At 48.7% G+C, this 25,354-nt stretch overlaps 4 protein-coding genes across 8 annotated transcripts; 1 reads left to right on the forward strand and 3 right to left on the reverse strand.

Moving 5' to 3' along the window:
- On the reverse strand, nucleotides 1–7,414 carry aspnat (aspartate N-acetyltransferase). Its single transcript, XM_086105330.1, has 3 exons — nucleotides 6,567–7,414; nucleotides 4,263–4,427; nucleotides 1–537 (listed from the first exon to the last, which is right to left on the reverse strand). The coding sequence occupies exons 1-3, from the start codon at nucleotides 6,862–6,864 to the stop codon at nucleotides 170–172; spliced, it is 831 nt and encodes a 276-aa protein (XP_085961456.1). The 5' UTR covers nucleotides 6,865–7,414; the 3' UTR covers nucleotides 1–169.
- Nucleotides 6,999–18,975, forward strand: nelfa (negative elongation factor complex member A). Of its 3 annotated transcripts, none has more exons than XM_086105325.1 (14): nucleotides 6,999–7,917; nucleotides 8,036–8,698; nucleotides 8,781–8,890; nucleotides 12,385–13,700; nucleotides 14,914–15,085; nucleotides 15,188–15,349; nucleotides 15,417–15,506; nucleotides 15,717–15,844; nucleotides 15,993–16,062; nucleotides 16,185–16,273; nucleotides 17,321–17,429; nucleotides 17,502–17,824; nucleotides 17,909–18,008; nucleotides 18,514–18,975. In XM_086105325.1, exons 4-14 carry the CDS (start codon nucleotides 13,491–13,493, stop codon nucleotides 18,696–18,698), a joined length of 1,638 nt encoding a protein of 545 aa, XP_085961451.1. In that variant the 5' UTR covers nucleotides 6,999–7,917; nucleotides 8,036–8,698; nucleotides 8,781–8,890; nucleotides 12,385–13,490; the 3' UTR covers nucleotides 18,699–18,975. The 3 variants fall into 3 exon arrangements, with proteins under 3 accessions (XP_085961451.1, XP_085961452.1, XP_085961449.1); XM_086105326.1 differs by having other exon boundaries at nucleotides 13,491–13,700; XM_086105323.1 differs by lacking the exons at nucleotides 6,999–7,917; nucleotides 8,036–8,698; nucleotides 8,781–8,890 and having other exon boundaries at nucleotides 11,248–12,466; nucleotides 13,491–13,700.
- Nucleotides 9,258–11,449, reverse strand: nicol1 (NELL2 interacting cell ontogeny regulator 1). The gene is made up of 4 exons (XM_086105331.1): nucleotides 11,324–11,449; nucleotides 11,130–11,257; nucleotides 10,348–10,436; nucleotides 9,258–9,827 (listed from the first exon to the last, which is right to left on the reverse strand). The coding sequence occupies exons 2-4, from the start codon at nucleotides 11,248–11,250 to the stop codon at nucleotides 9,759–9,761; spliced, it is 279 nt and encodes a 92-aa protein (XP_085961457.1). The 5' UTR covers nucleotides 11,251–11,257; nucleotides 11,324–11,449; the 3' UTR covers nucleotides 9,258–9,758.
- Nucleotides 18,974–24,751, reverse strand: faah2b (fatty acid amide hydrolase 2b). Of its 3 annotated transcripts, XM_086105328.1 has the most exons (12): nucleotides 24,477–24,751; nucleotides 24,237–24,319; nucleotides 23,594–23,730; nucleotides 23,192–23,401; nucleotides 21,503–21,622; nucleotides 21,117–21,252; nucleotides 20,929–21,046; nucleotides 20,649–20,768; nucleotides 20,477–20,588; nucleotides 20,208–20,396; nucleotides 19,914–20,124; nucleotides 18,974–19,832 (listed from the first exon to the last, which is right to left on the reverse strand). In XM_086105328.1, exons 1-11 carry the CDS (start codon nucleotides 24,660–24,662, stop codon nucleotides 19,928–19,930), a joined length of 1,608 nt encoding a protein of 535 aa, XP_085961454.1. In that variant the 5' UTR covers nucleotides 24,663–24,751; the 3' UTR covers nucleotides 18,974–19,832; nucleotides 19,914–19,927. The 3 variants fall into 3 exon arrangements, with proteins under 3 accessions (XP_085961454.1, XP_085961453.1, XP_085961455.1); XM_086105327.1 differs by having other exon boundaries at nucleotides 18,974–20,124; XM_086105329.1 differs by having other exon boundaries at nucleotides 18,974–20,124; nucleotides 21,503–21,659; nucleotides 24,477–24,542.
- Between the last annotated feature and the right edge of the window lie 603 nt (nucleotides 24,752–25,354).

Genomic DNA, 25,354 nt, shown 5'->3' on the forward strand with positions numbered 1-25,354 from the left:
GAAAAAAAAAAGGGGAAATGTCAAACGGTATTCCAAAAAGCAACAACAACAGAAGTACTAAGCAGCAGTAATTGTTAGTGACTTGAAAGTAAATAATTACTGGATCTCAAAAGAAATAAAAACTGTCAGAGACGCTCTGTCGCTCTCTCTTCCATCTCGCGCTACCTTCTCACTCCTCACGGAGCTGCAGGCGGTACCTGCTGTGCCGGATCTGGAAGAACAGCCGCTCGACGGCCGAGCGGCTCATGCCGGGCAGCCTGTAGTCCTCGCTCCGGCCCGTTCGGCGGAAGCCCAGCGACTCGTACAGCTTGTGGGCGGCCATCTTGACCGCCGTGGTGCCCAGGACCACCGCCGCGTAGTTGTTGCGCACGGCGAACTCCAGAACGCGGCGGCCCAGGGCCTTGGCGATGCCTTTGCCGCGGTAGCGGGAATCCACCGACATGCGGCGCAGCTCCACCGCGTTGTCGTCCTCGCGGCCTTGCGCCGCCACGATGCCCACCACGCGGCCTTCCAGCACTGCTACCCAGAAACAGGAGCCTGCAAGGCACAGGTTGGCAAAACCTAAAAACATCCGCTCCCAACTGCTGCTCCTTCTGGTGCGTGCTCCTCGGCGACCGCGGGAACGGTATCGTACAGTCAAATACGTATCCACGGAGATGGCCATTCCTCACTAAACCGCGCTAATGCTGCTGGTTCTTTGCAGAGGATAAGGAAGGGATGCCCTGAGTATTGTTCGATTATCTGCCGACGTGTCACTCCACTGTTTCTGTTGAAATGTCCGATGCTTAAAGTAGTCCCCCCCCCCCCCCCTTCCGGGAATCTGTCGAGAAAAAAAATGTTGATTCTGCGGAAAACAATCCTGGTTCTGCAGAGAGCAACTCCTGATTCCGCGGCCTTGAAAGTTGATTTTCTGTAGGCATTAAAAAAAAAAAGAAAAACGAAACTAAAACACTGTGGTTTTAAAATAATCCACATCAATTCTCCTTGTCCCTCTTGGGCAGATTTGTTTGCAGTGTTTATGAAGTGCAAAAATGTTGACCAAACTGTAGGTTTGAGGCACAATAAACAAAGTGTCGACGATCCATTAGACCCTGGATCTTGTTACCATACTGAATAGACTTTGCTCATAAATAGTCTTCATTATTACACGGTGCAATGACGTGACGTCATCTTTAGGGCGCGTCTCATTTTTCTGAATTCAATTTTCAAAAAATTGAATTCAGCCTTTCACTCGGCAGTGTGACCGTCGTCGCCGTCTATCTGAGCGCGAGAGACAACTGACCGCCGGGGTGAGAAGTGCCCGTGCACGTCATCTTGTGCGCCGGGCCTTTTTTTCCGCCGGCTGTTTCGATTTCGGCGGAGTGCTTTGAAAATCTCACGCCGGCAGACTATTCAAAGGTTGTAACACCGACACATCAACGCGATTTGTTCGCGCGTCTACGGGTGATCGCATTTAGCTCAGCGGACTTGCTTTCCCTTTTTTTTTTTTCTGTCTCCTACTCTTCTTCGACCTTTTCCTTTTTTTCTTGTCTTTCTATTCTTTTTCCTTCCTTCATCTGTTTTTTTGTTTGTTTCTCTTTTTCTTGAGCCGCCCCTTCCATTTTCCCTTTTTTTCCTTCCTTTCCCACCATTGTTCCTTTTCCTTCTCGTTTCCTTCCCTCTCCCTCTTTTCCCCCTCCTACTCCTCCTTTTTTCTTTCCTTCTCGATGTGACCCTCTTTCTTGTCCTTTTTTTTTCTATTTTGACATCCTTATTTCTCATTTTCCCTTTCCTTGTCCTTTTTCCTCCCTTGCCACTTTCAGCTTCCCCTCTTTTCTCTTTTCCTTTTATTTCTTTGTACTTGTTTCGCATTCTTGCCTCTGGCTCCCCTTCCTTCTCTTTTTGCTTTTTTTTTTCACCCATCCCTTGCCTTCCCCCCCTCCCTTTGTTGGTTACCCCCCCCCCCTTCCCCCCTCGACGGGGAATGATGCTGCAGTATTTGTATGTGTTAACCGAGGGGGTTGCTCCAATCAAACGCCCTCCTGAGCATTTGTTTGACTGCAGCCAACGCCGGGAACGGGATTCGGGCTCTCCGACGCGCACGCACGCATGCTTGTGCCACTCCGGCTGAAGGGTGTCATGACCTCGAAGCTCGCCGCCATCACGTCTTTCAGTCAAAGACGGCCAGCGTCGGGCCCGTTCTTGAACGCGAGACAAATTCGTCATTGATTGCGGATGCCATTTTCTCCCCTCCGTGTCGACTGTTACAGGACAAACGGAAGGTTCTGGAGCCTTGAAAGGATCCATTATGGCTGCCAGGGCATCCATCCCCGAGCGAGGGAAGGAGGAGGGGAGGATGGAGATGAGACGGGAGGGGGAGGGGCCGCTGCGAATACTGATGATGGCCGTGCAAGAAATCAACCTGAGGGAGGAAGACGGTGAGTGACGAAGAAGGTTTCCGCGCCGCCTTTTCCTCCATTTACTGCCCATCGCGGCTTCAACGGCTGCTTGCCGGCGCAAAAGGGTTTTCGCCGGGGGGGGGGGGGGGGGGTGCTTGGAATGCAATGATAGGAGCACGGCAAGGCTGGGCTCTCGTTCCTCGAATGGCAAAAGGCAAGTGGAGGAAAAGAAGCAACGAGGTGCGCGCGTTGTCGCCGCTTCGCAGACTTGCGCTCCGAGTAGCATCTCCGTGGTTGCCATGGCGACTCCGCCCGCACGGGGGGCTTCTTGATGCCTTTTGCCTTTCTTTACTCCACTCGCATCTTTTTTTTCTTTTGAATTTCCTTTTTTCATTTCCTCTGTTCATTTTTTCCTCACTTTTTTTTCAGTTGCATCCTTTTAAAAATTCTTTATTCTTTTTATGATCTCTTTTTTTTCTTCTCCTTCCCTTTTCCATATTCTCATTTGTCCCCGACTGCACTTGAATCTTGTCTTATTCTTTTTTTTTCTTTATGATCTGTTTCTTCATTTTCATCCCCTGTCTGATCTTTATGTCCCTTTTCTCTCCTTCTCGACGTTGAGCTTTTGTCTTTTTCTGAATGTCTTTCTGTTTTTGTTTCTTTTTCCACTTCCACCCCAATATTTTCCTGCACGTTCTGTTGTCTTTTGCTGGACTTTTCTCCCTCCCTCTCTCACTCGACGCGCTCACACTCGGTCCCTTCAAATAAACCCTTCATTAAACAGAGCGAGCGTGTATTCCGCACGGCCATTAAGGCCGCAGCTCATTGGATATTCTATCCGCCTCCTCCGCACTCGTGGGCCGCTCCCGAGTGATATTTGTGGCCGACGTTTGTTATAAACTCGCCCCTTGATTGACAATCATTGATGGCGTGATCGACCGACCTATGATGGCTTGACTGCTCCGGCGGCGATGCCAACGCTCTGTTCCAAAATTAGTGTCCGGGTTGCCAACTCTTTTGACTTTCCCTCTCGTGACTGTTTTCCCAAAAACTGACTCACGACGTTGAATTCCCGCTAAGATCAGGCAACATGCAGCAGAACCTTTTGCAGATTAGGACAAGGGAGGAGACCGGTGGGGAGGTCATCGGGGAGTCAATGGCGCTGAATTTTATCAACGTTGTTGGAAACTTTTGAACAAAGGGATGTTTTTCAAACTATTTCCCAAGGGTTGCCTCTACAACTCTACATGACCGAGGGGGTAAAAATTGTATTGGCAGAAATAAGGCATATACCAAATGGAGCGGGGTGCGAATATGCTTTTTTTCCTAATGATTCAAAAATCCAATTTTTGTGACCAAAAAAAAGAAAAGAAATTCAGCCCTGCAATACATAAATTGGCACCTCCCATGTCTAACCGCCCAAGGTAGTCACGGAGATGCGTCCGTTCATGCGTCTTGTCACATGTCTTTTTTTTTTTTGGTGGGGGGGGTGACACCCCGATAAAACTCCTGAACATAAACCATCCTCTCGAGGGCAAATAGTTGCAAAACTGAGGGTCAAGAGCTCCTTCCCCGCTCGCTCGCTTTACATTGTGCAAAAGCACTCATGCCTGAATACTGAGCTAGGCAGTTCTTCCTTTTTCCCTGGAGGATCAATGGTGATGCTGACCCCCCCCCCCCCACCCCACCCCACCTCCTCCCGTCAGGCCTCGAAGAAGGAGTGGAGGCAAGTGGGGGGAAGGAAAAACAAAAATCCTGGGAGGAGGGGTGGCGTATTGGCTACAAACACCCGTGTCGGTACGGGTTGCCCCGCCCCTTTTATTCAAAACATTTGGTTCCCAAAGGAGCACCCCCCTCCCCCCCCCCCCCTTCCCCAAATCTTACCTGCAGGTTTCATGTAATAAGCCTCGATGTCGGCCATGTCCGTGTGCAAGGCGTGGTCCAGGTAACTGTGGATGACTTTCCCGCTGTAGTAGTAGCGCGCGCCCAGAAGCGCCAGCGGCGCACAGCAGGTCAGCGCCAGCGATTTGGTCACAAAAAAGCACATGACTGCAGAGAAATGGGAGGGGAAACAACAACAAAACCGGTCAGAAGAAAGAATCGCACGCAAATCTTCATTCTATCGTGAACCCCCGAAGAGTACAAGTCCACCTCAAATGTTTTGCGGTCTTGAAACCAGCCCCCTCCCCACCTCATTTTGACTCATGGTCTCCCCCATGGGTCCGTTTTGCACACTCGATCCAGCCATCGCATTGTTTGAAAGCACATGTCCTCTTTAAAGGGGAAGTCAACCCAAAATTGTCTACGGCGCCCGACTGTACTCTAAACGATATAAGTTAAGTCATCTCAGCGTCAACTTGCCGTCAACTGAAGATGACATCACAGTTGCTCAGGACTCATTTGCCGATGACGAATCATGGCTGAGCTTAGCCACGATCCTTTTTTTTATTTTTAAAGCTTTTAAAGGTAAACATTCACTTCAAATGTTGAACAGTCGAATGCAGGAGTGTTGAAATGGTGGCCCGGGGGCCATTTGCGGCCCGCCGTCCAATTTCTAGCGCCCCCACCCCCCCCCCTCGGTATCTGCTAAAATTCACAATTGACACAGCCCGTGTCGTTGGACTGCCTGCTAGGGCGGTAAACGGAAGAAGAGAAGAAATTCATTCTCATCTCTGACTCCACCAACAACACATCTGTAATAGAGTAACAAAAAGTCTTTTCATCATGCCCCAATGAAAGGAAATCATCTCGGTAGAGTAGCAAAGAGCTTGAACGGCCACTGCTCGCGCCACTTGGTGCTTCCAGTCAAGGTCAATTGGGTGCAACATGCTCTTGTTTTCGTTTGGAATGTGAAGCTGAAGTGCTTCTGGAAAATCCTTCACTTGTTTGCTTCGTCGCTGAGCTATTTTTCTTTTTGAATCTTGGAGATCAGCACAATCTGATTGTTGAGCATATTCGCTATCCTAACAGATTGGTTTGACGTTGAAATAAAGTCAAAGTGAGGAATGTCTTGCAGGAATTTTTCTGTATACGGACCTTGACAGAAAAAGTTTGGCCACCCCTGGCCGACTGCAAACCGAGCTCTTTTTTTTCCCCGCTTTTGACACATGGTGTCACCCAGGGGTGCTTAAGTCCCGGTCCTGGAGAGCCCCCTATCCAGCCTGTTTTGGATGTTGTCTCCCTCCTCCACCACAGTGGATTCAAATGATGGGGATGGTGAGCAGGCATCTGCAAATCTTGCCGATGAGCTGATCATTTGAATCAGGTGTGTTGGAGGAGCGAGACAATGTCAAAACCAGACTGGATAGGGGCTCTCCAGGACCAGATTTGACGTCCCCCCCCTAGGTGACAGCATGGCTCAATTCAGCTTGTGGCCGTCCATCCATCTTTTTTTTAAACCGCTTCCTTTTTAATTAAAGTAAACCTTGAATGATGAACAGCCTAACACACACACCGGTGTTTAAAAAAAAAAAAAAAATGACCACCTTTATCCCCTTTCTCGACACAAGGCCAGGAGTTAATTTAGTGTAGGCCATCCACCAATCCCATTTTTGGAGCTCGAGACTTCTTTTGGCTGAACTTCCACTTCCAGTGTCTCCTTTTTTTTTTCAACCCCTTTTGACCCAAGTTCTCAGCGTGAGTCTCTGTTGCTTAGGCTATCCATCAATCCACACTTGTATTTTCTATGCTTATGAAATACCGGGTACATGGCAGAGTTGGAAAACCAACCTCAATTACCCCCCTCTCTCCTGACACGTGATAACGCAGGAATCCATTTTTCTGAAGCTGTCTCTGTGTAAGATGGCTTTGAAACTGAGGAAGCCATGTTGGAGCAAGTGTGTAGTTTTGATGCTCGGAGCCCCAAGGGAAGACGAGCAAGGCTTTGGGAGCTGTGAATTCCAAACCTTTTGGAAGAAAGGGGGAGTGGAATGACTTTTTTGGGGTGCGGGGGTGGGCAGATTGGTTCATTCATTTCAGGCGAAGCCCGTGTCGTCCGTCGCCTCGACTGCTTGCTTGGCCGCCGGTTACCGCGCATGCGCAGTGCGGCCGCCCATGCCTTTTGTTGCCGGCGGCGCAACACATTTCGACTCGGTGCGTCAAACACCTGTAGAATCGTTCGGCTTCGAATAGCGCGCGCACGTGAAAGAAAAAAGCCAACGTCACTGCATGTGAGGGGGCTTGACATACCTGTGAGAAGCGCGTACCAAAACTGCGCTTGGGGTTGCTGGGCGAGCCCCCGAAACGCCGTGTTGGGGATCCTCTCCATGATGCCTTCGTAAAAGATGCGCCGCACCTCCCCCTGGTCGCCGCGCTCGAACTCGCGGATGAACACCGCGTCCCGCCTCGCTTCCTTGGCCTCGCCGGACGCGGACGCGGACGAGGCGGCGCTCCACATCATGGGCTCCTTTTTGCTCCCGGGTATAGCATCGTGTTCGTCCGCCACTATTTTAGTCTCGCAAACCATTTTGGGAGACGAACAATGCATGCAAGTGGCCGCCGAGTACACCCCCCCTCCTCCCAGCCCCCAACGCGTACGGCGCAGCCTTTTCCTTCCAAAATGAATCGGAAATCAAAAAAATTAAAAAGGAGAGACGATGGATGGGAAGAAGGCGAAGGAGGAGGAGCGAGGGGGAGGGGGGGGGGGTTCCGCTGCAACCCTGAGCAATTCTGGCGACCAAGACTCGCCGCTTTGCCACCAGCTGTATTTATAGGCGGGGCAGGGCGTGTGGATGGAGCTCCGCTCGTCGCCGCCATTGGTGGAAGCCGTGAGATGCTGATGGAGGAGGAGAGACACGCGGGTCCCCTCTCGCTCTCGGATCGCATCTGTACCACAGCCCATGTGTGCGGATTGGGGTCGATATGAAGGGAGGGGGTGGCGCTGCTGCAAAATCTACAGCCGTGACGATGCGTCAAACGGAACTTTGGCTTTTGAACCGTTCAAACCCAACCACCTTTTCAAAGACACACACACACACGTACATATATAATATATAAACACACACACAGGAGAAGCTTTGATGCCCTGAGGTGGTTCCCGGTTGCGCATCCTCTACCGTCAAATCACTGGTGCGCTGCAGTGAATCCACACCCCTACGCCTCTGCACCCCAAAAGCCGCAGGTACGTAACAGTGACGCCCCCTCCCTATTCACACACGCGCGCACACCATGACCTCTCACCATTATCAAGCGGAGTAAATTCCACACACATTGCAACGCAAAGCGAGTTTCCCCACCGGATTTGCAGCCAGCCCTGCAATGCTTCTTACCAGTGCTGCCTCCTCGTGGTCAAAGTGCTTGGACTGGACTGGTCAGCAGCTATTGTAATGGCACACAGACTAAAAAAGCATCCACGCCGTGGGCAATTTGTAGAGTCTCCAATACATCGAATTTAGGTGCGATTAATTCGAACCGCAACCCCAAATGCAACTATTCCCCACGTGGTTTTCTCACAACCAGGAATGTGACCTTTGACTCATCTTGCAGCACCCCCCCCCCCCCCTCCCGTGTGACTCTGCTGGCTCTCTCTTCTGACATTGTGGTAAGTTGTGGTCCTTCTGTTTGAACAGATGTTCAAAACGGTTGCCGTGCTTATTGTGTCTTTTGCCATCCTGCACTCACAGAGAAACTAAATGTTCTCCGATTTTTTAAATCGACAGGTACGGCATTTATACCTGGAAATACTGTTCATGCATCATCTTCGGATCTGTGCCAGAAGATGGCGGCAAAGCACTGATTTTGTCAAAATGGATCTCCTACTCACTCCAACATAATTGCTTGGCACCAACATGGTGCCAAAGTACCATTTGTTACGTAATTTGGGCCCTATTTCACTTTTAAGTACAATACATTTGTATTTAATCTTTCAGAGCTGGTTGTGCCTGTACAATTTTATTATAATTTTACACGCAGCACACTTTAATGGAATCATTATTTGAGTGCGGTTTTTGTAATTTTCCTATATTTTAGCACACTGTTAATTCGCTAAAAACGTAAAGACTGTTATACGTGCTTTGTAGTCCTAGATACTCCTGGATGTGTGGGCGATCAGAACCCCCGACCCCACCCCGTGATGCAATCGGGCTCAAATAGACCCACGTGAAACTCCTTCAATTTCACATCTTTAAAAAAGATTTCGTTAGTATTTGGGCTAATTCGGACATATACGCGATGTTTATTGGGATTTGTTTGTTTTGGATAATTGCACAGGCCCCGGGTCAAATTGACGCAAGGAACATTGTTGCTCTTCATGGGAATCGAACGCAAACGGAGAAGTTCAAGCGAAGGCTGAGTCGAGGGTGGGCCGATCATCACAATCGGAGGTACGAGTGCAACGTTATTGCCTTCAGGGCACTGCGGGTGGCGCTTGAGTTTTCACTTACAGTAATTCCTGTATTGATCCAGCATTTGCCTTGAGAAGATCTCGCAACCATCCGGGATGGAGAGTGGCGCATCGCTGCGACACTGCCGCCTCCTTGCCTTGTCCAGCGGCGCCATTTAGCGGTGGACTTGAGGTACTGCGACACTGCCGCCTCCCTGCCTTGTCCAGCGGCGCCTTTTAGCGGTGAACTTGAGGTATTGCAATTTGACTTGAGCGTTCGCAATGGGAAAACTGAGCGGGTTTTCACGAACCTACACGAAAACGTTCGTCGTAGTTGCACTCAGTGAATGTCTGAAAGAAAAACATTTTGTGGCTATAGATGGAACTAAATGCGATGAAAAGTAGGAAGTAGGTTACATTAGGAATGGTTGACGAGATATCCTTCCACCAAGCTGCAGTCCCGCTAACCTATGCTAGCGCGGTAAAGTTTAACTGCAGTAAATATTTAGATGAAATAACACCTCTTGGCCACGAATAGGCTATAAAACGATCAAATAAAATACAGTAAGAACACACGTTTTATTTGGCCACACAGAAACATCGCAAGCACGAAATATTCACGTTTTCCCGATTTGTACACCGACCTACATATAACAGTGACAGTAACACACTCTTGTCATATTTGCCTCCTTTCCAAAATCTTTAAGTACCGACTGCAAATGTTTACAGTACGTTGTGGGTCGAGACAGTAGTGGCATATCACTTCTACAACCATAAGATCTAGACATACACTCTACGTTTACAAAAAGGTGCTGTGAATTCATGCTACAGTGCTGTGCTAAGGAAAGCCCAACAAATACGAGTGGCTTCTCTCTCAAGTTTTCTTGCGCAAAACAAACAAACATGTCATTCAATTCCATGTTTTGTGTTAAAAAAAAAAACATTTCCAAGCAAACTGGTCTACGGACATGAGAAGAGCGTAAGCTAAAGTGTCCGCTGTGTTGGGAGTCAAAAATCGCTGTACATGAGTACTTTGGAAGAGTCGTCCGTGTTGTGAGGTTTCAACGCAGCGAGCTGGGCATGCAGTCGCAAAGAGCCCTCCTCTCCGCCCTCAGCACCAGCGTCTCCGTCTGCGCCACAAAAACACCACACACATACAGAGCAAATCCATAGCAGCGAGTTGTTTGGAGAGTGTTAAAAACAAGCAAACGCTAGCTAGAGCTGTTAATAACGTGGTATGTCATGTGATCAGTTAGTACAACAGTGGTTGTACTGTATATAAACTGTTGTCGGGCTACAGCTATCGGATATATTCAAAAGCAGGTATTCTCCCGAATGGGATAAAGTGTATTGATTTGTTGTTATTAAACAACAGTATCAATTCAGTATGGGCACGTGCCTTTTCAATTTTTGCCCAGCTGGGGGTCACCATTCTTGCATTCTACACATTACTGTGGAAGGGTGTGTTCTTTTCAAAGGTGGGACCAGGCCAGGTGATTAACAGAATTTGAATCAACACGTCTACTTTCACCACTCTGCCCAAAGTACTTTTGTCACCTCTGCCCACCAGTACTCCATCTTAAAACTAAAGACACCTTTAAGACAAATACAGAAGATTTTTAGGCGATGAATCAAAATGGTCCTCTGTACCCTGGCGTCTAGGTTGAAAGCGGTCTTTTTTAGGTCCTGCAGGGCCCTCTGCATGAACTCAAACGCATGGCAGTCGACGCACGGGCGACCTGGAAAAAGAGACAGCTTTGCGTTATTATTCCTATCTTTAGCTCATCCTGAATATTCACAGTCGAATGCTCTGCCATATCTTTCTAGGGGATACTTTACGACGTTACGTGAGAGCCTTGGAGCTTATCAACGCCCTAGAAGTGTTTCTCATACAAGTATTGACTGAAATGATAAGTGTACTACACTCGCACAGGTTAGTGACAGACGACAAGGCGCATCGTAAGATTTAGTGGTCACACGGCGTAAAAAGTACACTCCGTTACCGCCTTTGTACTTTTCCCATTTGATGGTTTTATAATTACGACCAAGAAGTGTTTTTCGTACAGATATTTACTGTAATGATAACTTTTCTACTTCAATGTCATAGGGAGCGACAGATAAAATTACGTCACTGCAAAGCAAAGCAAATGCAGGTCCGCTCAGTTACTCCCGTACCATCTTTTTTTTCCATGACAGAAAATCACTTGCCATTCAAATATTTTTAACCCTAATGACATATGTATGAAGGGCCTAGCCTTCACACAATCAATAAGACGTATATTAGTGATATATACGACGACGCGATCCGACTTACGCTATGTAACAAACAAAATAAATCGTGTTAATGTCTCCGTCGTACACCGAGAACTCCCTCCCCTGTAGATGATTCATCGGAACTGTGTCCCCATTGAGACTGAAATAAGAGCACGTACTTTCCGCGGGGATGACCGTCCCGGTCTCCCGGTCCACATCCGCAGCACTACCGCGGCACAGGACGAGCTGGGCCGCCAGCAGGAGCATCGCTGCCTGCATCATACCTCCGGATGCCATCATCCAACACCTAGGCGCGTGGCTCTCGGTTATTATTCACACGGAGGCAACATTGCGTGGTATTCCGTTTACCTACCCCGAATCTGTCCACGGTATGTTATTCGGAACACCAGGTCACCGCGAGATGCCCGTGGAGATGTTTTTTTTTTAAAATGTAGAGGTTGCGCATGCGCACGGCTTGCCATGTTCTTTGAGGGCAAAACCGCACGACCTCCCTCCGAATAAAAACTGACAGTCAACGCCGTCGATACAGAAACGAAAAACACTCCTGATACGGGCCAAACGGTTTTCCAACATCATCAACCCAGCAGTTGATTTATTTTTTTTTTTAAAATAGCCAATTTAGTACATACATCTATCATGGAAAGCTTTCTGCAATGGTTGCACCAGATGATGGACACATCGCATGATATTTTCAACTTAAATCAAAGATGCGAACAATTCACCATTGAAACTAGATAGTTACACACTGTAAGTGAAAAACTTTGTTGGGAAAAAAATAGTCTTTTTTTTTCCCCCTGGTCATACTACATGACGTTCATATATGACTACTGTACTACCTACCAGTTGCTACCTTGTACAGAACCATAAGAGAGCACAAACCTGCTGACTTATCTCATAGGTCCATGACTGTCTGGTGGATGATACAACCTCTTGTCTTGAAATGTATTTCAAAATAAAAGCCATTTATGAACGGTCGCACTACATGATATTTCATAAAATGAGCATCATCGGACAAACTTTGCATGAATACGATGATGGAAGTAAAAACAGTCACACTTTGGAATTTTATACAGTAAAGCAAAACCCAATTGAAAATTTGCCAGGTATGGTAGAAAATAAATCGACGCGCTAATCTTAAAGATGTTTTGTATTCAAAAATCATGCTTGTATGGTCGTACTGCATGATGTTTTGGCACTTTGTAAAACCAAGTTCAATATATAAAAGTAATGTATTATTTGAAGGTTCAAAAATCCTGCTGCATCGAGAGAAGTTATATTTAGTAATTTAAACAATGTCGCAAGTTGTTTAAAGTGATGAATAAATGATGTCACAAGGCTTTGTTAGCGATGACATGTGAGTTGAGTAAAGGATTAAAGAGCTAATCATCTGGATAAATTCTGTATCTTGCCTAGTACAAACACAAATCAGAGAAGACGGAGGAGGACATTACTGAAATGATGCGTGCTAAAGTGAAGAAGCCAGGTGATGCCACTGGTATCTGATATCTATTATTTATTGAGTCTTTGTTATGTCCACTAATAGACTGTGATGTTAGCTAGAAATACCAATTTCTGTATGATGAGCATTGTATTAGGTTAATGATATGTAAATAAGGTTGAAGATTTATATGCTGTCTTCCATTGTCAGATGTAAACTAGCTGACTTTCGTCTGATGAAATAATTTGGGTCTGTTGAACGTTTCAATACATATTGTGCAAATGTTTAATTGTCTTTGTTGTAGGTCTCAGACTCAAGTTAAACTTCAACTGTTAGTTGTGTGTCTTGTGGATTTGACTTTTTTTCTTCCATCGCTGCTCGGGTAACGACCAATCACGGTTCACCTGTTTTCTGAAGCTGAGCCATGATCGTTTGTTACCTGAGCCCGAAGCAACCATGATGTTTTTTTCAGTGGACAGGCAGTGGCAAAATGGCCACACCCGACCGAGATGGACAAAAATGGGTTCTACTGTTTAACTCAAATTCCACATTTGCATTATTAATCAGAATATCGTGTTTAGACAAGTGAGGTTGCATAGATGTATTATTCTTGAGAAAATTTGGTGGTTGACTTCCCCTTTAATATGGTACGAAAGTATCCGTACTTTTTTCCCCACTCCTGATTTTAAGACCAGAAATAATATTCATTTCTCAAATGAAGTAATTACTAAGACATATTATTTAGTAGAACAAATGTTGAAGCGACCGAGTACCTGTTTGTTTTTTGGGGCATGTTAAATAAAGTTTTTTTCCTACGTATTGCGCTTGCGCACGACTCGTCAAGTTAAAAAAAGACCGCACCTCACTTTATCATCTATACTTTTTATTTTTGCGGTGTGGAATGGATTTGATTAAATAAAGTTAAGGTCCCCATGACGTTGTGTCATAATAATTACATGCATTCGTTTTGAAATACTTTAATGTGGTTCAATGGCCTTCACACAGACGTGGGCGGGGTCCTGACGGCCGTTTTCTTAGTAGTCCATTAAAATGCCCGAACTCAAACGCTTCTTTTTCCAAGATGGCGTCAATGAAGGACAGCGACACTGGCCTGTGGCTTCACAACAAACTGGGCTCCACGGACGAGCTGTGGACACCACCGAGCATCGCGTCGCTCCTTACTGTGTCCGTCATCGACAACATACGCCTGTGCTTCTCAAGCTTGTCGCCGCCCGTCAAGCTCAAGTTGCTTCTCGGGATGCTGCATCTCCCCCGACGGACCGTGGACGAGGTGGGCGCCCTCCAACAACATTTTGTGCCGTTTGCTTTCACTTACCCTCGGCCAGGTTGTCTTAAAATAAGAACACGCTGCTTGACTTTCACTCCCTTCTTCCGAACGCGTTGTCGGTGTAGTATATTAGGCACCGCACCTCAAAAACACCAGTCGGCTACTTTAGCATTAGCATGCTAGTGACGAGTGATAACGAGAGGTATTGAACAGAAAGCCCGGCGCGTTTCCCCATTTACTGAGCTGGTCCACCTTGCAAGATTAACGTTGACATGACCTAATCCACCAGTTGTTTGCATTCATCGCCGAACGTCCGCGGTCTCGTTCAGACGTTGTGACCGACTGGCGAAAAGATACAACCGAGGGGGCGGTACCGTCCTTCCAACCTTTATTGAACCGAGTCGCACATTTCCATTCCCTAAATTCTCACGCCAAGCTACCAAGCAGAAATGTGACAAAAACGTGTGTAAAATCGAATACAGTATTGGGAAGTATGTTCGACTTTTTATCCTGACTTGCTGCACTTGAAAGCTGATTTGTACTTTTTTCTCCTGTTTCAAAATAGGTTCATCACTGTTTCGTATACAATATACTTTTTTTTGCCAAATACGTTCGTGTGATATTGTCAACAGAAACTGTGGTCAAAAGAATTTAATTAAGAGTAAGGTCGGTGACATTTGATCCTTTCTCAACATACTCCTCGAACCTATCATTTCAGTTGCGACTCGTTGGAGACCCCCGCACCTCCCTCTCCGGCTGGCGGTTAAGGTTCTGTTGGAAATATCTCCCAATAAGCTCGTACAGGTTGAAAGGGGTTCTCCAAGTCCATGTGTGAAAAAGACCATGGTGTTTCAAACGGCATCACTTTCTCGAAGAAGATTTACATAGCACACATGGAGCATTATTTGCAAAAAGTAGCAGTTTGGGCACATTTTTTTTCACCAAAATATTTCATATCATTCCATGCCATTCCATAGAATAATTGAATATCGTTCCACACCATTCCTTACTTTTTCGTTCAAGCATTCCAGCATTCATTTTCTAGTTCATGCTGGAGTCTTAACTACCACATGAAATGTTAACGGTTGTTTATGCTCTCAGCAACATCACATATCACATGCCACACCACACGGCCCCGTTTCTTAAAGGTACAAACGGGGTAATTGACGAACCTTCTGTCTGAAGATTCATGCTGAAAAGTTGTTGTGATTGCCAGATGAAGGAGGCCCTCTCCGAGATAATCCAGCTGGCCACAGTGGACTCTGAGCCGTGGGTGCTGATGGTCGCAGACATCCTTAAATCCTTCCCGGAGACGGGCTCCCTCAATCTGGATTTGGAGGAGCAGAATCCAAACGTGCAGGACATCCTCGGCGAGCTCAGGGAGAAAGGTCAGCCGTTTGAATTGGACATTTTGGTGCCAGAGGCGATTTTTATTTATTGATGTATTTTTAAATACGGTTGAATCTCTCTCCCTGGGCATGCCCGCATAGTTGGGGAGTGTGAGGCGTCTGCCATGCTTCCTTTGGAGTGCCAGTACCTAAACAAGAGCGCGTTGACCACACTGGTGGGACCCCTCACGCCCCCCGTTAAACATTTCCAGCTGAAGAGGAAGCCCAAGAGTGCCACGCTGAGAGCTGAGCTGTTGCAGAAATGTGAGGCCTTTTCTTTTTGCTCGCCCAACCGCCCGGGCGGCTAAACAGGACTGGTTTTGTGCTCTAGCCACCGAGACTGCACAGCAGCTGAAGAAGACTGCCGGAGTGCCTTTTCATGCCAAAGGGAGAGGTTTAGTCAAAAAGATCGACACCACCAGTAAGTGCCACGCTTAACGACACTGCTCATCAAAAGTTGGCCACCGTTGGGCTTTGGGATGCTGCGGGTCAAACGCCTGTTGCCAATTTGGTTGCTCACTTCCTCGTTGGCAAGTTGTGCAAAAACCTAGCCCGCTTCTCTCTCTGTGACAAGTCAATCTCCAGCCATGGCCACAACCTGGGGAAGTTTTTATATTTTTTTCCATTTTAGCCCCCCTCAAGGGGATTCCCAAGGCGCCGTTTCGCAGCCCCACAGCTCCAAGCATGTTCAGCCCCCCGAGCAACCGAACGCCCATTGCCCCAGCGCGCACACCTCTGCGCAAAGAACGTGGCGTCAAGGTACAGCACCGGCGTCGACGCGCGCACACACAAGCGATTCGATCAAGTTGATAATGTCAGGACGAGTTCCGTGGTTGAAAACGTTTGTCTCATCCCCGGCAAGAGTGACACGCTCGGGATTCCGTGCTGCTTTTTCCTTCTTGTGCAGTTGCTGGATATCAAAGAGCTGAACATGGTCGGGGCCGGAAGAGAGGCCAAAAGGCGAAGAAAAACTCTGGGTAACCGACCGCATTTCGCCAGCTCGCACCCTACCGTCGAACCACGTGGACTTGCCCGGAAAGCGTTGCGAGACTTGAATCTGTGGCCGTCATGTATTTTTTTTTTTTTTTTTTTTTTGTAGACACGGAGGCGGATGAGAAAGCAGCCAAAGAAGAAGCGGTGGTGGAGAACACCACACCGGACTATGCTGCAGGCCTCGTCTCTGCACAGGTGCTTCAATCGAGACGATCGTGTCGTTTGTCCTTTTCAGTACACACCAGAAAGATACACACACGTGTACCTTGCGTCGGTTGGGGATTTCTTTTGCGCACAGACTCAACCGTACCGCTCAACATGTTTGAAAACTGAGCGCCGTGGCTTGTCCGCAGGCATATCCGCTGCTCTTCGATCTTTGAAAAAAGCTCGGCCAAAGCCTGGGAGTCCAGTTTTTTTCATCAACTCTTGATGACGGCTGACATCATCCGTATTTTGGTTGATTCTTTTGAAATTCAAATTTTGTTTTTTTCAAAAAGATGCAAAGACATGTTAGAGTCACTTAAGAGCCCAGCAGTGCCATTAAAGTCTTTAAAAAAAAAAAGGGAGGGGGGGGATCGTTGATCAAAAAAATTAACTCATTCACTACTATTGACGGCTTTTGACTTGAATGATGCGTTTTTACTGGGTTGGCAGTGAATGAGTTCATCTAAAATATTTTTTAACCCAAAATTGACCCCAAAAACGTTCATTTAATGGCCCGGCAATGGCACAGATTGCGCAGCAGATAAAGCCGCATCACGTGCGCGCGCCGACTCCCATTTGCGTTTGAATGTGCTAAGTTAGGGCGGCCCGGTAGTCCAGTGGTTAGCACGTCGACTTCACAGTGCAGAGGTACCGGGTTCGATTCCAGCTCCGGCCTCCCTGTGTGGAGTTTGCATGTTCTCCCCGGGCCTGCGTGGGTTTTCTCCGGGTGCTCCGGTTTCCTCCCACATTCCAAAAACATGCATGTCAGGCTGATTGGGCGCTCTAAATTGTCCCTAGGTGTGAGTGTGGGCGTGAATGGTTGTTCGTCTCTGTGTGCCCTGCGATTGGCTGGCAACTGATTCAGGGTGTCCCCCGCCTACTGCCCGAAGACGGCTGGGATAGGCTCCAGCACCCCCCGCGACCCTAGTGAGGATCAAGCGGTTCGGAAAATGGATGGATGTGCTAAGTTAATTCTGCACTTTAACATAAGCGGCTGATGACGTGCACAGCATAAGCATTCCTCTGCCTCCGCGACAGAAACTTGGGGCGCTGAACGAGAACCCGCTCCCGTCCACCAGCTACCTGCCGGCCACGCCCAGCATGGTTCCCTCCTCCTCCTACATTCCCAGCTCCGAGGCCCAGCCAGGTGAGCGCTCGCTCTTCCTTTCACGAGAGCCCCGGGCGCAGTATTCATCGTGCGCTCTCATCTCCTCGAAAGCAAACGCCGGCTGGGACACGCTGCAGTCGGCTCGCCAACCGGAGGAGTCGGCGACGGCGGGCGCAGGCGCCCCCGCCGCCTCGCTCCCGGGCCAGTACAAGCAGAGGACGCCCATGTACAACGCCAGCACGGCGGCGAACCCGGCCACCCCCGCGTCTCCCAGCACGCCGGCCTCCACTCCGGCCAGCAACGGGCCGCCGGCGGCCGCCACCGCCGGCCAGCCCGAGACGCCCGCTCAGCCCCTCGGCACGCCTCAGACCCCGACGCCCGCCCCCGCGCCCACGCCGCCGCAACCTCAACCCAAAAAGAATCTCTCGCTGACGGTACGGGCTTACCTCCGCGTTGCCCGGTTCACTCTCCCCTGGTAGCTGGAACCAAAATCTATTTTGGTTGTCCGCGCTTTTCAGAGGGACCAGATGTATGCTGCTCAGGAGATGTTCAAGACGGCCAACAAGGTCACCAGACCGGAGAAGGCCCTCATCTTGGGCTTCATGGCAGGATCCAGAGGTAAAACGTGCGTGCTCGCCCAGCCAAATGTCAATTTGTGCGGCCAATCAACAACATGAGGAGATGGACGCAAATTCACCCCAAGTCCCTTCTTTGACAGTCACCGCGACTTGTCTCGGCAAAATGCATTATCGGAGTGTTTCGCGTGACGTTCATGACAATCCAGCGATCGCTGTGAGATCGGAAATGGTCTCTGTTGTTTTTCAGAATAAGAGCACAAGACGGGAAGATAAGTCACTGTTGTTCTTGATCATTTGTAACTTGTACTCCTTTTCTTGTCACGATTTAAACTCTATTTTATAACTCTTGACTGAAACCATTTGCTTTTACTGTGGAAAACGAGGCTCAACATGGTTTCCGATGTTACGGAGCAAACTTGTCACCAAATCATCATGAATTTGCTTGTGCGTTTTCCGCTCTGTCAATTTGAAAGACGATCGTGTTTGTCAGTGGGTGGAATTCATCGGTAGATGAACCGACGATTTATTTATCCCCCCCCTCACAGAGAACCCGTGCCCGGAGCAGGGGGACATCATCCAGATCAAACTGAGCGAGCACACGGAGGTGTTGCCCAAGGCGGACGGCACGGGCAGCACCACCATGCTGGTGGACACGGTCTTCGAAATGAACTACTCCACGGGTCAGTGGACCCGGCTGAAAAAGTACAAGCCCATCACCAACACCTCGTGAGAGGCGCAACAGGTGGACTCCACTCGCTCACCACCCCATTCGCTCGCGTTCACACGTTGCCATTCGGGCCCAAACGAGCCAGCGGCAGGAGAGAAGGTCCTTCCTCCCGCGCACACACGCAGGATATCTTTGCATTCGGCCCTCCCCCACCTCATTTAGTCATGGCAGCTGTGTGAATGTTTGGCAACACCGAGCCATTCACTATTTAGTTTCCCCCCCCCCCCCCTACGCACCTCTGACATAAGGAAAGAAAATAAATGACAGCAGACTGTTCAGACTTTTTGTTGATGAGTCATTTTATTTGTAGCACGGCAGTTGATTTACACTCACGCAACCGACGTTGTAAAATGGATTCCTAAGGCTGTGATGTTGTGCCGCGGCGCGGCCAATTTCAATCCATTGGCCCCAAAATGATTCACCCAAAATATCTAAGCGATGAACGTGTACATACAATAAGTCAGACGGCAAATAATGGCGCGTGCATTGAAATTCGATCGTCTCAGGAAGTACTTTTTGTGTCAAATGAAAGTCGCCGCCTGCGTACATTTGGCAATCATCTTAGACGAGGAACATTCAGCATCGCTCCACTTAAGTCCCATCTCCCACCGATCGGCGCAAATGTTCTTAAAGATTAGAAATCATTGAATCGGCCCAAGTGTTGCGATTCGAGCAAATGACCACGCTATCGGAGCACTTTCGCAAATAGTGAAAAATGAACCCCCCTTAAAAAAAATGTAAGACTGCACATATAAAAGGTAGCTATGATTACCAAGCACTTGATTTTCTCATTTTACATTCCCCTTACAAATAAATGGCATCTGTTAATTTCACCCGCAGAGGATCAACATGCACACGCAGCAAACGCTCCCTAACTTCCGCTAACAACCCAGGCTAAACTTTGCTCCTCCCCGAAGGACAAAGATCTCTCACTATCCCAGAGGTACAAATGTCACCAATGTTTTTTTAACTACTGCCCTATTAGCCACATCTGAAGAAGAAAAAAAAAACTAATTTGTATTTGTAAATGTTGACCCTTGACTCAGTCGCAATTCATGGTACATATATGTTCGATGTAAAATTAGTAGCCTTCTACGAGGAACATTCAGTATCACCTCCATCAATTGGCATGAACAGCTGTAAAAAGAAAAAGGTTTTTAAAAAATTGAGGGGGAGTCAGGTTTCGTTTTTTTTTTTCCTTTTGCAACTATCCCCCACCAACGGACTAACGGCTACACCATCTTCATCCTGCGAATGTCAGTCGGAGGCTCCCTCCAGCCTCCGAAGGCCTTCTCCAGGTAGCGGGCCACGGCCAGAGGCAGCCGATCCTGCAGCTTCCCGCTCACCACCTGCACGCCCATGGGGAGACCCTCCCGGTTCAGCCCCAAAGGGCACTGGGTGACCGGCAGACCCAGGATATTGATGATGCCTAGGGTGGGGGGGGGGGGGGGGTGAGAATGACTCGAGACATTTCCCGCTCAAAAGGAACAGATCACCTGCGCCGTGGCGTACCCGTGTAGGCAAAGTCAAAGGGTCGAAAAAGCGCATGGTGGTGCTTGGGGGCCACCCTGGGATGTGACGGGTAAAGAAGCACGCTGTCCGTTCCCAGCAGCTCGTCCACGTCCTTCTGCAGCTTCTCCTTCAACCCGACGAGGAAGGCGGATGGTCTGGACCATGACGTGTTCTCCAAAACGGACACGGCTGCGGACGTCGCGCGCACAATCGGCGTGTGTCACGCGCGCGCGCGCAGGTAAGGGTTGCGGTCACATGTCGACACTCACCAATGGCAGCGACGGTATGGTCGGATTTTCCCAGAAGACTTTTCAGCGCCTCCCACACGGGCCACATGGGCCGGCCCGGCTCCCCAAACTGCTCAGTCATCGGGACCGGAGGCTGCGGGGGAAGATGAGTTAAGTTTGGCGAGCGCGGCGAGGAGCGAGCGCCTCCTCGCACCTTGCCCTCTTTGTCCGGAAGAGACATGTAGGCGTCCCAGATGCGGAAGCCGTAGCGCAGCTCGGGGAAGCGCACTTCTTGGACCGACACGCCGAGGTCCGCTTCGAGACGCTCCACCACCTGAGATGATCGTTTTCAGCAGAGGTGAGAAATGGTTTTGAGACGCGTCTCTTTGTTTTGAGGGTGGATCACTGGTTTTCAACTTGCAGCGGGGGTGAGAAGTGAACATACGCTGAGACGCAGATCTATTAGGATGCAAATCATTTTGAGATTGGCTCACCCGTTTCTGGATTTCTCGGAGTTCTTTGCTGACTGGGGACACCAGGGGAGAGCCGCCGTCGTCGGGGATGGTAAAAAAACGCAACTTTTTGAGCTCCACCTTCTCGTTCAGGGACAACCTGCGCAAACGCACACAATCCCAACCTACTGGGCCATCCCGGCTGCGACTGTGAAAGTGCGGCGGCTCACATCGGCGCGTTTGGCCCCGCCATGATTTTCAACATGGGCAGCAGGTCCTCGGCGTAGCGGCACATGGGCCCCGCGCTGGCGTACTCTTCGTGTCTCCCCGAGTACGGCGGGTACTGGTTCTCATTGGACACCACGCCTGCACGGGGTTCAAAAACCCGCAAGTGAGGGTTTGCGCGAGGGCAGAGTGGGACCGCGAGGATCAAAAAGCGCCAACGCTCCAGCACGTACGCAATCACGAGCCCACGTTACATCGACGACTGACTTCAGTCGTTCGACTCTTCCAACACTAGTGCCACCTTCGCACGGGGCTCATCGAGAGCGTCCGCTAGCATCCTTGCCTAAATGGCACGAAAACAACCTGAGAATTTCTTCCACGGTGAGCTTACCGGGTGTGGTTTTATGGCCAAACACTCCATTGAAGAAGCACGGCATGCGGATGCTGCCGCCGATGTCGGAGCCCAGTCCAATGACGGCGCCGGCCGCCGCCAGCAAGCTGCCCTCGCCACCTTTTGGGGGACACAGTAGGCAAGGCGGTCGACCCGCCTTCGTTTCGTGAAAATCTGCTCTATACTGTCGAAAGGCCCTGACTACATGCTTAAAAAAAACAACAACATAAGCTTTTGTCATTTTGCAGTTCAGAGCATTTTTGTTTAATTTTAAATTTTTTACACCACACGTGTTCAAATTGCATGTCTGGTAAACATCGTTGGCTAATTGAGTACACGCCAGCACCGCCATTATGAACGAAAGGCAGACTGGAGACGGTTTGAATGCAGGCAGGTTGAAAACCTTTCAATCGCTTCATGAAACAAGTTGGCAACAAAATGCAGCAATCGAAGCACATCCTCGGACATCCTGCCGGTAGCCTCAAGCGAGCCCATCACCGAACGCCACAGCGGCTGACGCGCCAGCAAGTAGCCGGGCGGCCACTACAACAAACCCAATTCCAATCAAATGGGGACGTTGTGTTTAACCAAAATCCCATGAACATAATGATTAACAAATATTCAACCTGAATTTAACTGAATACACATCAAAGACAAATATTTAATATTCAAACTGACCAGTTTTGTTGTTTTTAGCAAATGATTAACTTTCTATTTCATGTTTCCCACAGTGTTACATTACCAACATTTTGGAAACGTTTGGGAACTGTGAAGACACCAATTGTCGAAGCTTCTTGCTCGATGTACAGCTTCGGCTGTTCAAGAATCTGGGGTCTCCGTTGTCCTTTTTTACGCTTCAGAATGCGCCACGCATGTTCAATGCGAGGCAGGTCTGGACTGCAGGCGGGCCAGTTGAGTACCCGCTCTCTTTTCCCTCCAATGAACCTACGCTGTTGTAACGTGCGGGATTTGCTTTGGCATCGTCTTGCTGAAATAAGCAGGGGCATCCAGGAAAAAGACATTGCCTGGATGGCAGCATGTTTCTCCAAAACCGGGATGTACCTTTCCGCACGAATGGTGCCTTCACAAATGTGTGCGTTACCCATGCCATTGGCACTAATACAGCCCCCATACCCGTCACAGGTGCTGGCCTTGAACTTTGCGCCCGTAACACTCCAGATGATTTATTTTATTTTACCTCTTTGGTCCACAATTTCCAAAAACAATTTGAAAGCTTTGCTTGTGACTGACTGAGCAATTGAGGGAAGCTCCTTTTCGAGCCAATGGTGGCACCCGCTTGTTCTCAGTTAGCCTGTTTCACCTTTGGGCTCTTCCAAAACAGGTGTTTGATGAGCAGTCCAATTTTCTTTTTTTTTGCCACCTGGCGCAGCTTTTTAGGGAACAGCTGTAAAATTATATGTTGATAATTACTTTCCAAAAACAATGAAGTTTATCAGTTTGAACATTTAAAAAAATCTTTTGTAGTGTATCCACTTCAATCGAGGTTCAAGATGATTTGCAAATCATTGCATTTGGTTTGGATTTATGTTTAGCACAATGTCCCAACTCCAAGGGAATGGAGTTTTTATGTCCTCCAAAAAAAAAAAATTGCTATCCCTCACGTGTACCAGTTGGTCATGAACTCAAAAGTCTGACCGCCCAACAGATCAGAACCCCAAATTCACTCACCCGAGCTCCCTCCCGGCATCCTTTCCAGGTCGTAGGGGTTGCTGGTGATGCCGTACAGGTGGTTGTGCGACTCGGCCCACATGCAGCCCTCGCTGGTGTTGGTGACGCCCAGCGGGATGGCGCCCGCCCTCTTGAGCAGGGCCACGGGCGGCGCGTCGGCCGCCGCCAACACGCCTCGCCTGGACACGATGCCACTGGTGTGGGGCATGCCTGCGACCGGCGAGTAGCAAAGGTTGGATGAGTCAGTTATTCATGAGTGAACAAAGAAAATTTTGCATTGAGGATTTTAGCACAACAAACATTTGACAAACTTGTTTTTCTGTGGGCGTTTTTTCTCTCTCCAATAACTTGAGTGCAATTTACCCAGCAAGTTGCTTTCGGGCATCAACTATGTTAGGTTACCTTGGAGACCGAAGGACTCTTTGACCGAGAGAGGCACGCCGAGGAAAGGCAGCCGATCGGCCAGCACCTCCTCGCCTCCCGGTTCCTCATCAATCAACTTGTCGACCTGCGCCGCATCCTGGAGCGCAGCAGAGAACCTGAACGGTGGCGTATGTGTACATGGGGTACATTCAGTTTGGAATAGGGCTCGACCGGATAATCGACTCAAATTCTGTTGAATCAATATCTACATATTAACACATCACACCATAGAGACAAATGGCATTCAAACATGACCTCCCTGAAGCAATCCAAAACACACAAGTTTTTTCAAATTCATCCGCCGATTAATCAGTAACCGGAATTCTATTCTGCCGAATAGATTCACGCCTCGCCCAGAAAAAAAAATCGTTCAGGCCCTAGGTCCGAGTACCCACAAGTTTGTTGAGTTTCTAAACTCTGTTGCGAGCACAAATACGTTTCGATGCCCGGGGCCAGCGCCGCAATCGACCACCCGTTTCCCAATCTCCCCCGGCAACGCCTCAAAATTAACGCGCATGTTGGCGGAAGGAATTATATGCTTAAATCGAGGACCGACAAAGGAGTGATGTGGAATATGGACAATATCTCCTTGGGGGGAGTTGGAAAAAAAAAAGAAACATGCCTGTCTTTGACCACTGCGTTCAGCAGGGGGTTGACTTGCTGGATCCGGTCAATGTAAGCCTGCACCACCTCCACACTGGACACCTGCGCACACATGAATGAGCACGGAGTCGTGGAAAACTCACGTAAATGTGAACACAAATATATATTTCGCATTGCACGAATGATAGCGAGGCTGCGCGCGAAATCGTTTTCCACCACCAGCAGCGAGCCCGGAGCCCCCACTCAGACCGACGTTCACCTCTCGTCGTCGGATCCTCCCGGCGAGTTGCGTCGCTGACACGGCCAGGAGCGGGTTGCTGACCGGAGGGAGCTTTCTCTTGTTCTCGGTAGGCCGCGCACACAAGAAACGATACAAAATGAAGCAGACGGCCAAGAAGGCGTCGAAGAGCAATTTCTGAATTTGTTCAATTCCACTCAGAGCCATGTTGACAATAGTCAAGTCCGACCGGCTTCAAGCCTACTTGGCAGCACGTTAGGAATTAAGTTAACGGGCCAATCAGCGTTGAGTGTGGCGATGGCTTGTGACGTCATTTAGCGTCGCTGAGTGCACGCACGACCGGAATTAGTGCAATAAAAGTAAGAGTGTTTACAAAATAAAATATACGCGGCTGGATTTCGAAGCCCGGGGGCCGACCTCGACTTGGGGCAAGTGGCACTCGCAGGACGGGACACACCAAGACAACACAACAAGCATCCGTGGAAGGAAAATTAAAGTGTAAGCTTGACTTGGCTTGTCGCTAACTGACTGCCAAATTGGACAAATGTTTTACCACTGGATCTAAAAGCAAACTTACAAGGATGAAAACACTAACTGAACATTAATTTGGGATTTGAGTCAAACATTTTTCTCCCTTCGTTTTCTATGCCAGTGACAGACGGAACAATTAAACCGCTCTTCCACTAAATGGCAGGAAATGTGCCTTGGTTCAGTGAAGATTTGGAAACATTGAATTCCGCAATACTCTGGATGGAGGCAAGGCACATTCTCGCCTCCAATGAAGCTCCTCAGTTCACTTAAACATAGTTCCTTGGCTCCAAATCACTACGTAAGTCTGACAAAAGTCTTCAACCCACGTCAACATCAGAGCATGCCACCCAAATGCCACAAGATGGGAG

This window comes from Hippocampus guttulatus, chromosome 2, assembly GCF_054856545.1.
Source record: "Hippocampus guttulatus isolate MCC_2025c chromosome 2, RoL_Hgut_1.0, whole genome shotgun sequence".
In the NCBI taxonomy this organism is placed as follows: Eukaryota; Metazoa; Chordata; class Actinopteri; order Syngnathiformes; family Syngnathidae; genus Hippocampus; species Hippocampus guttulatus.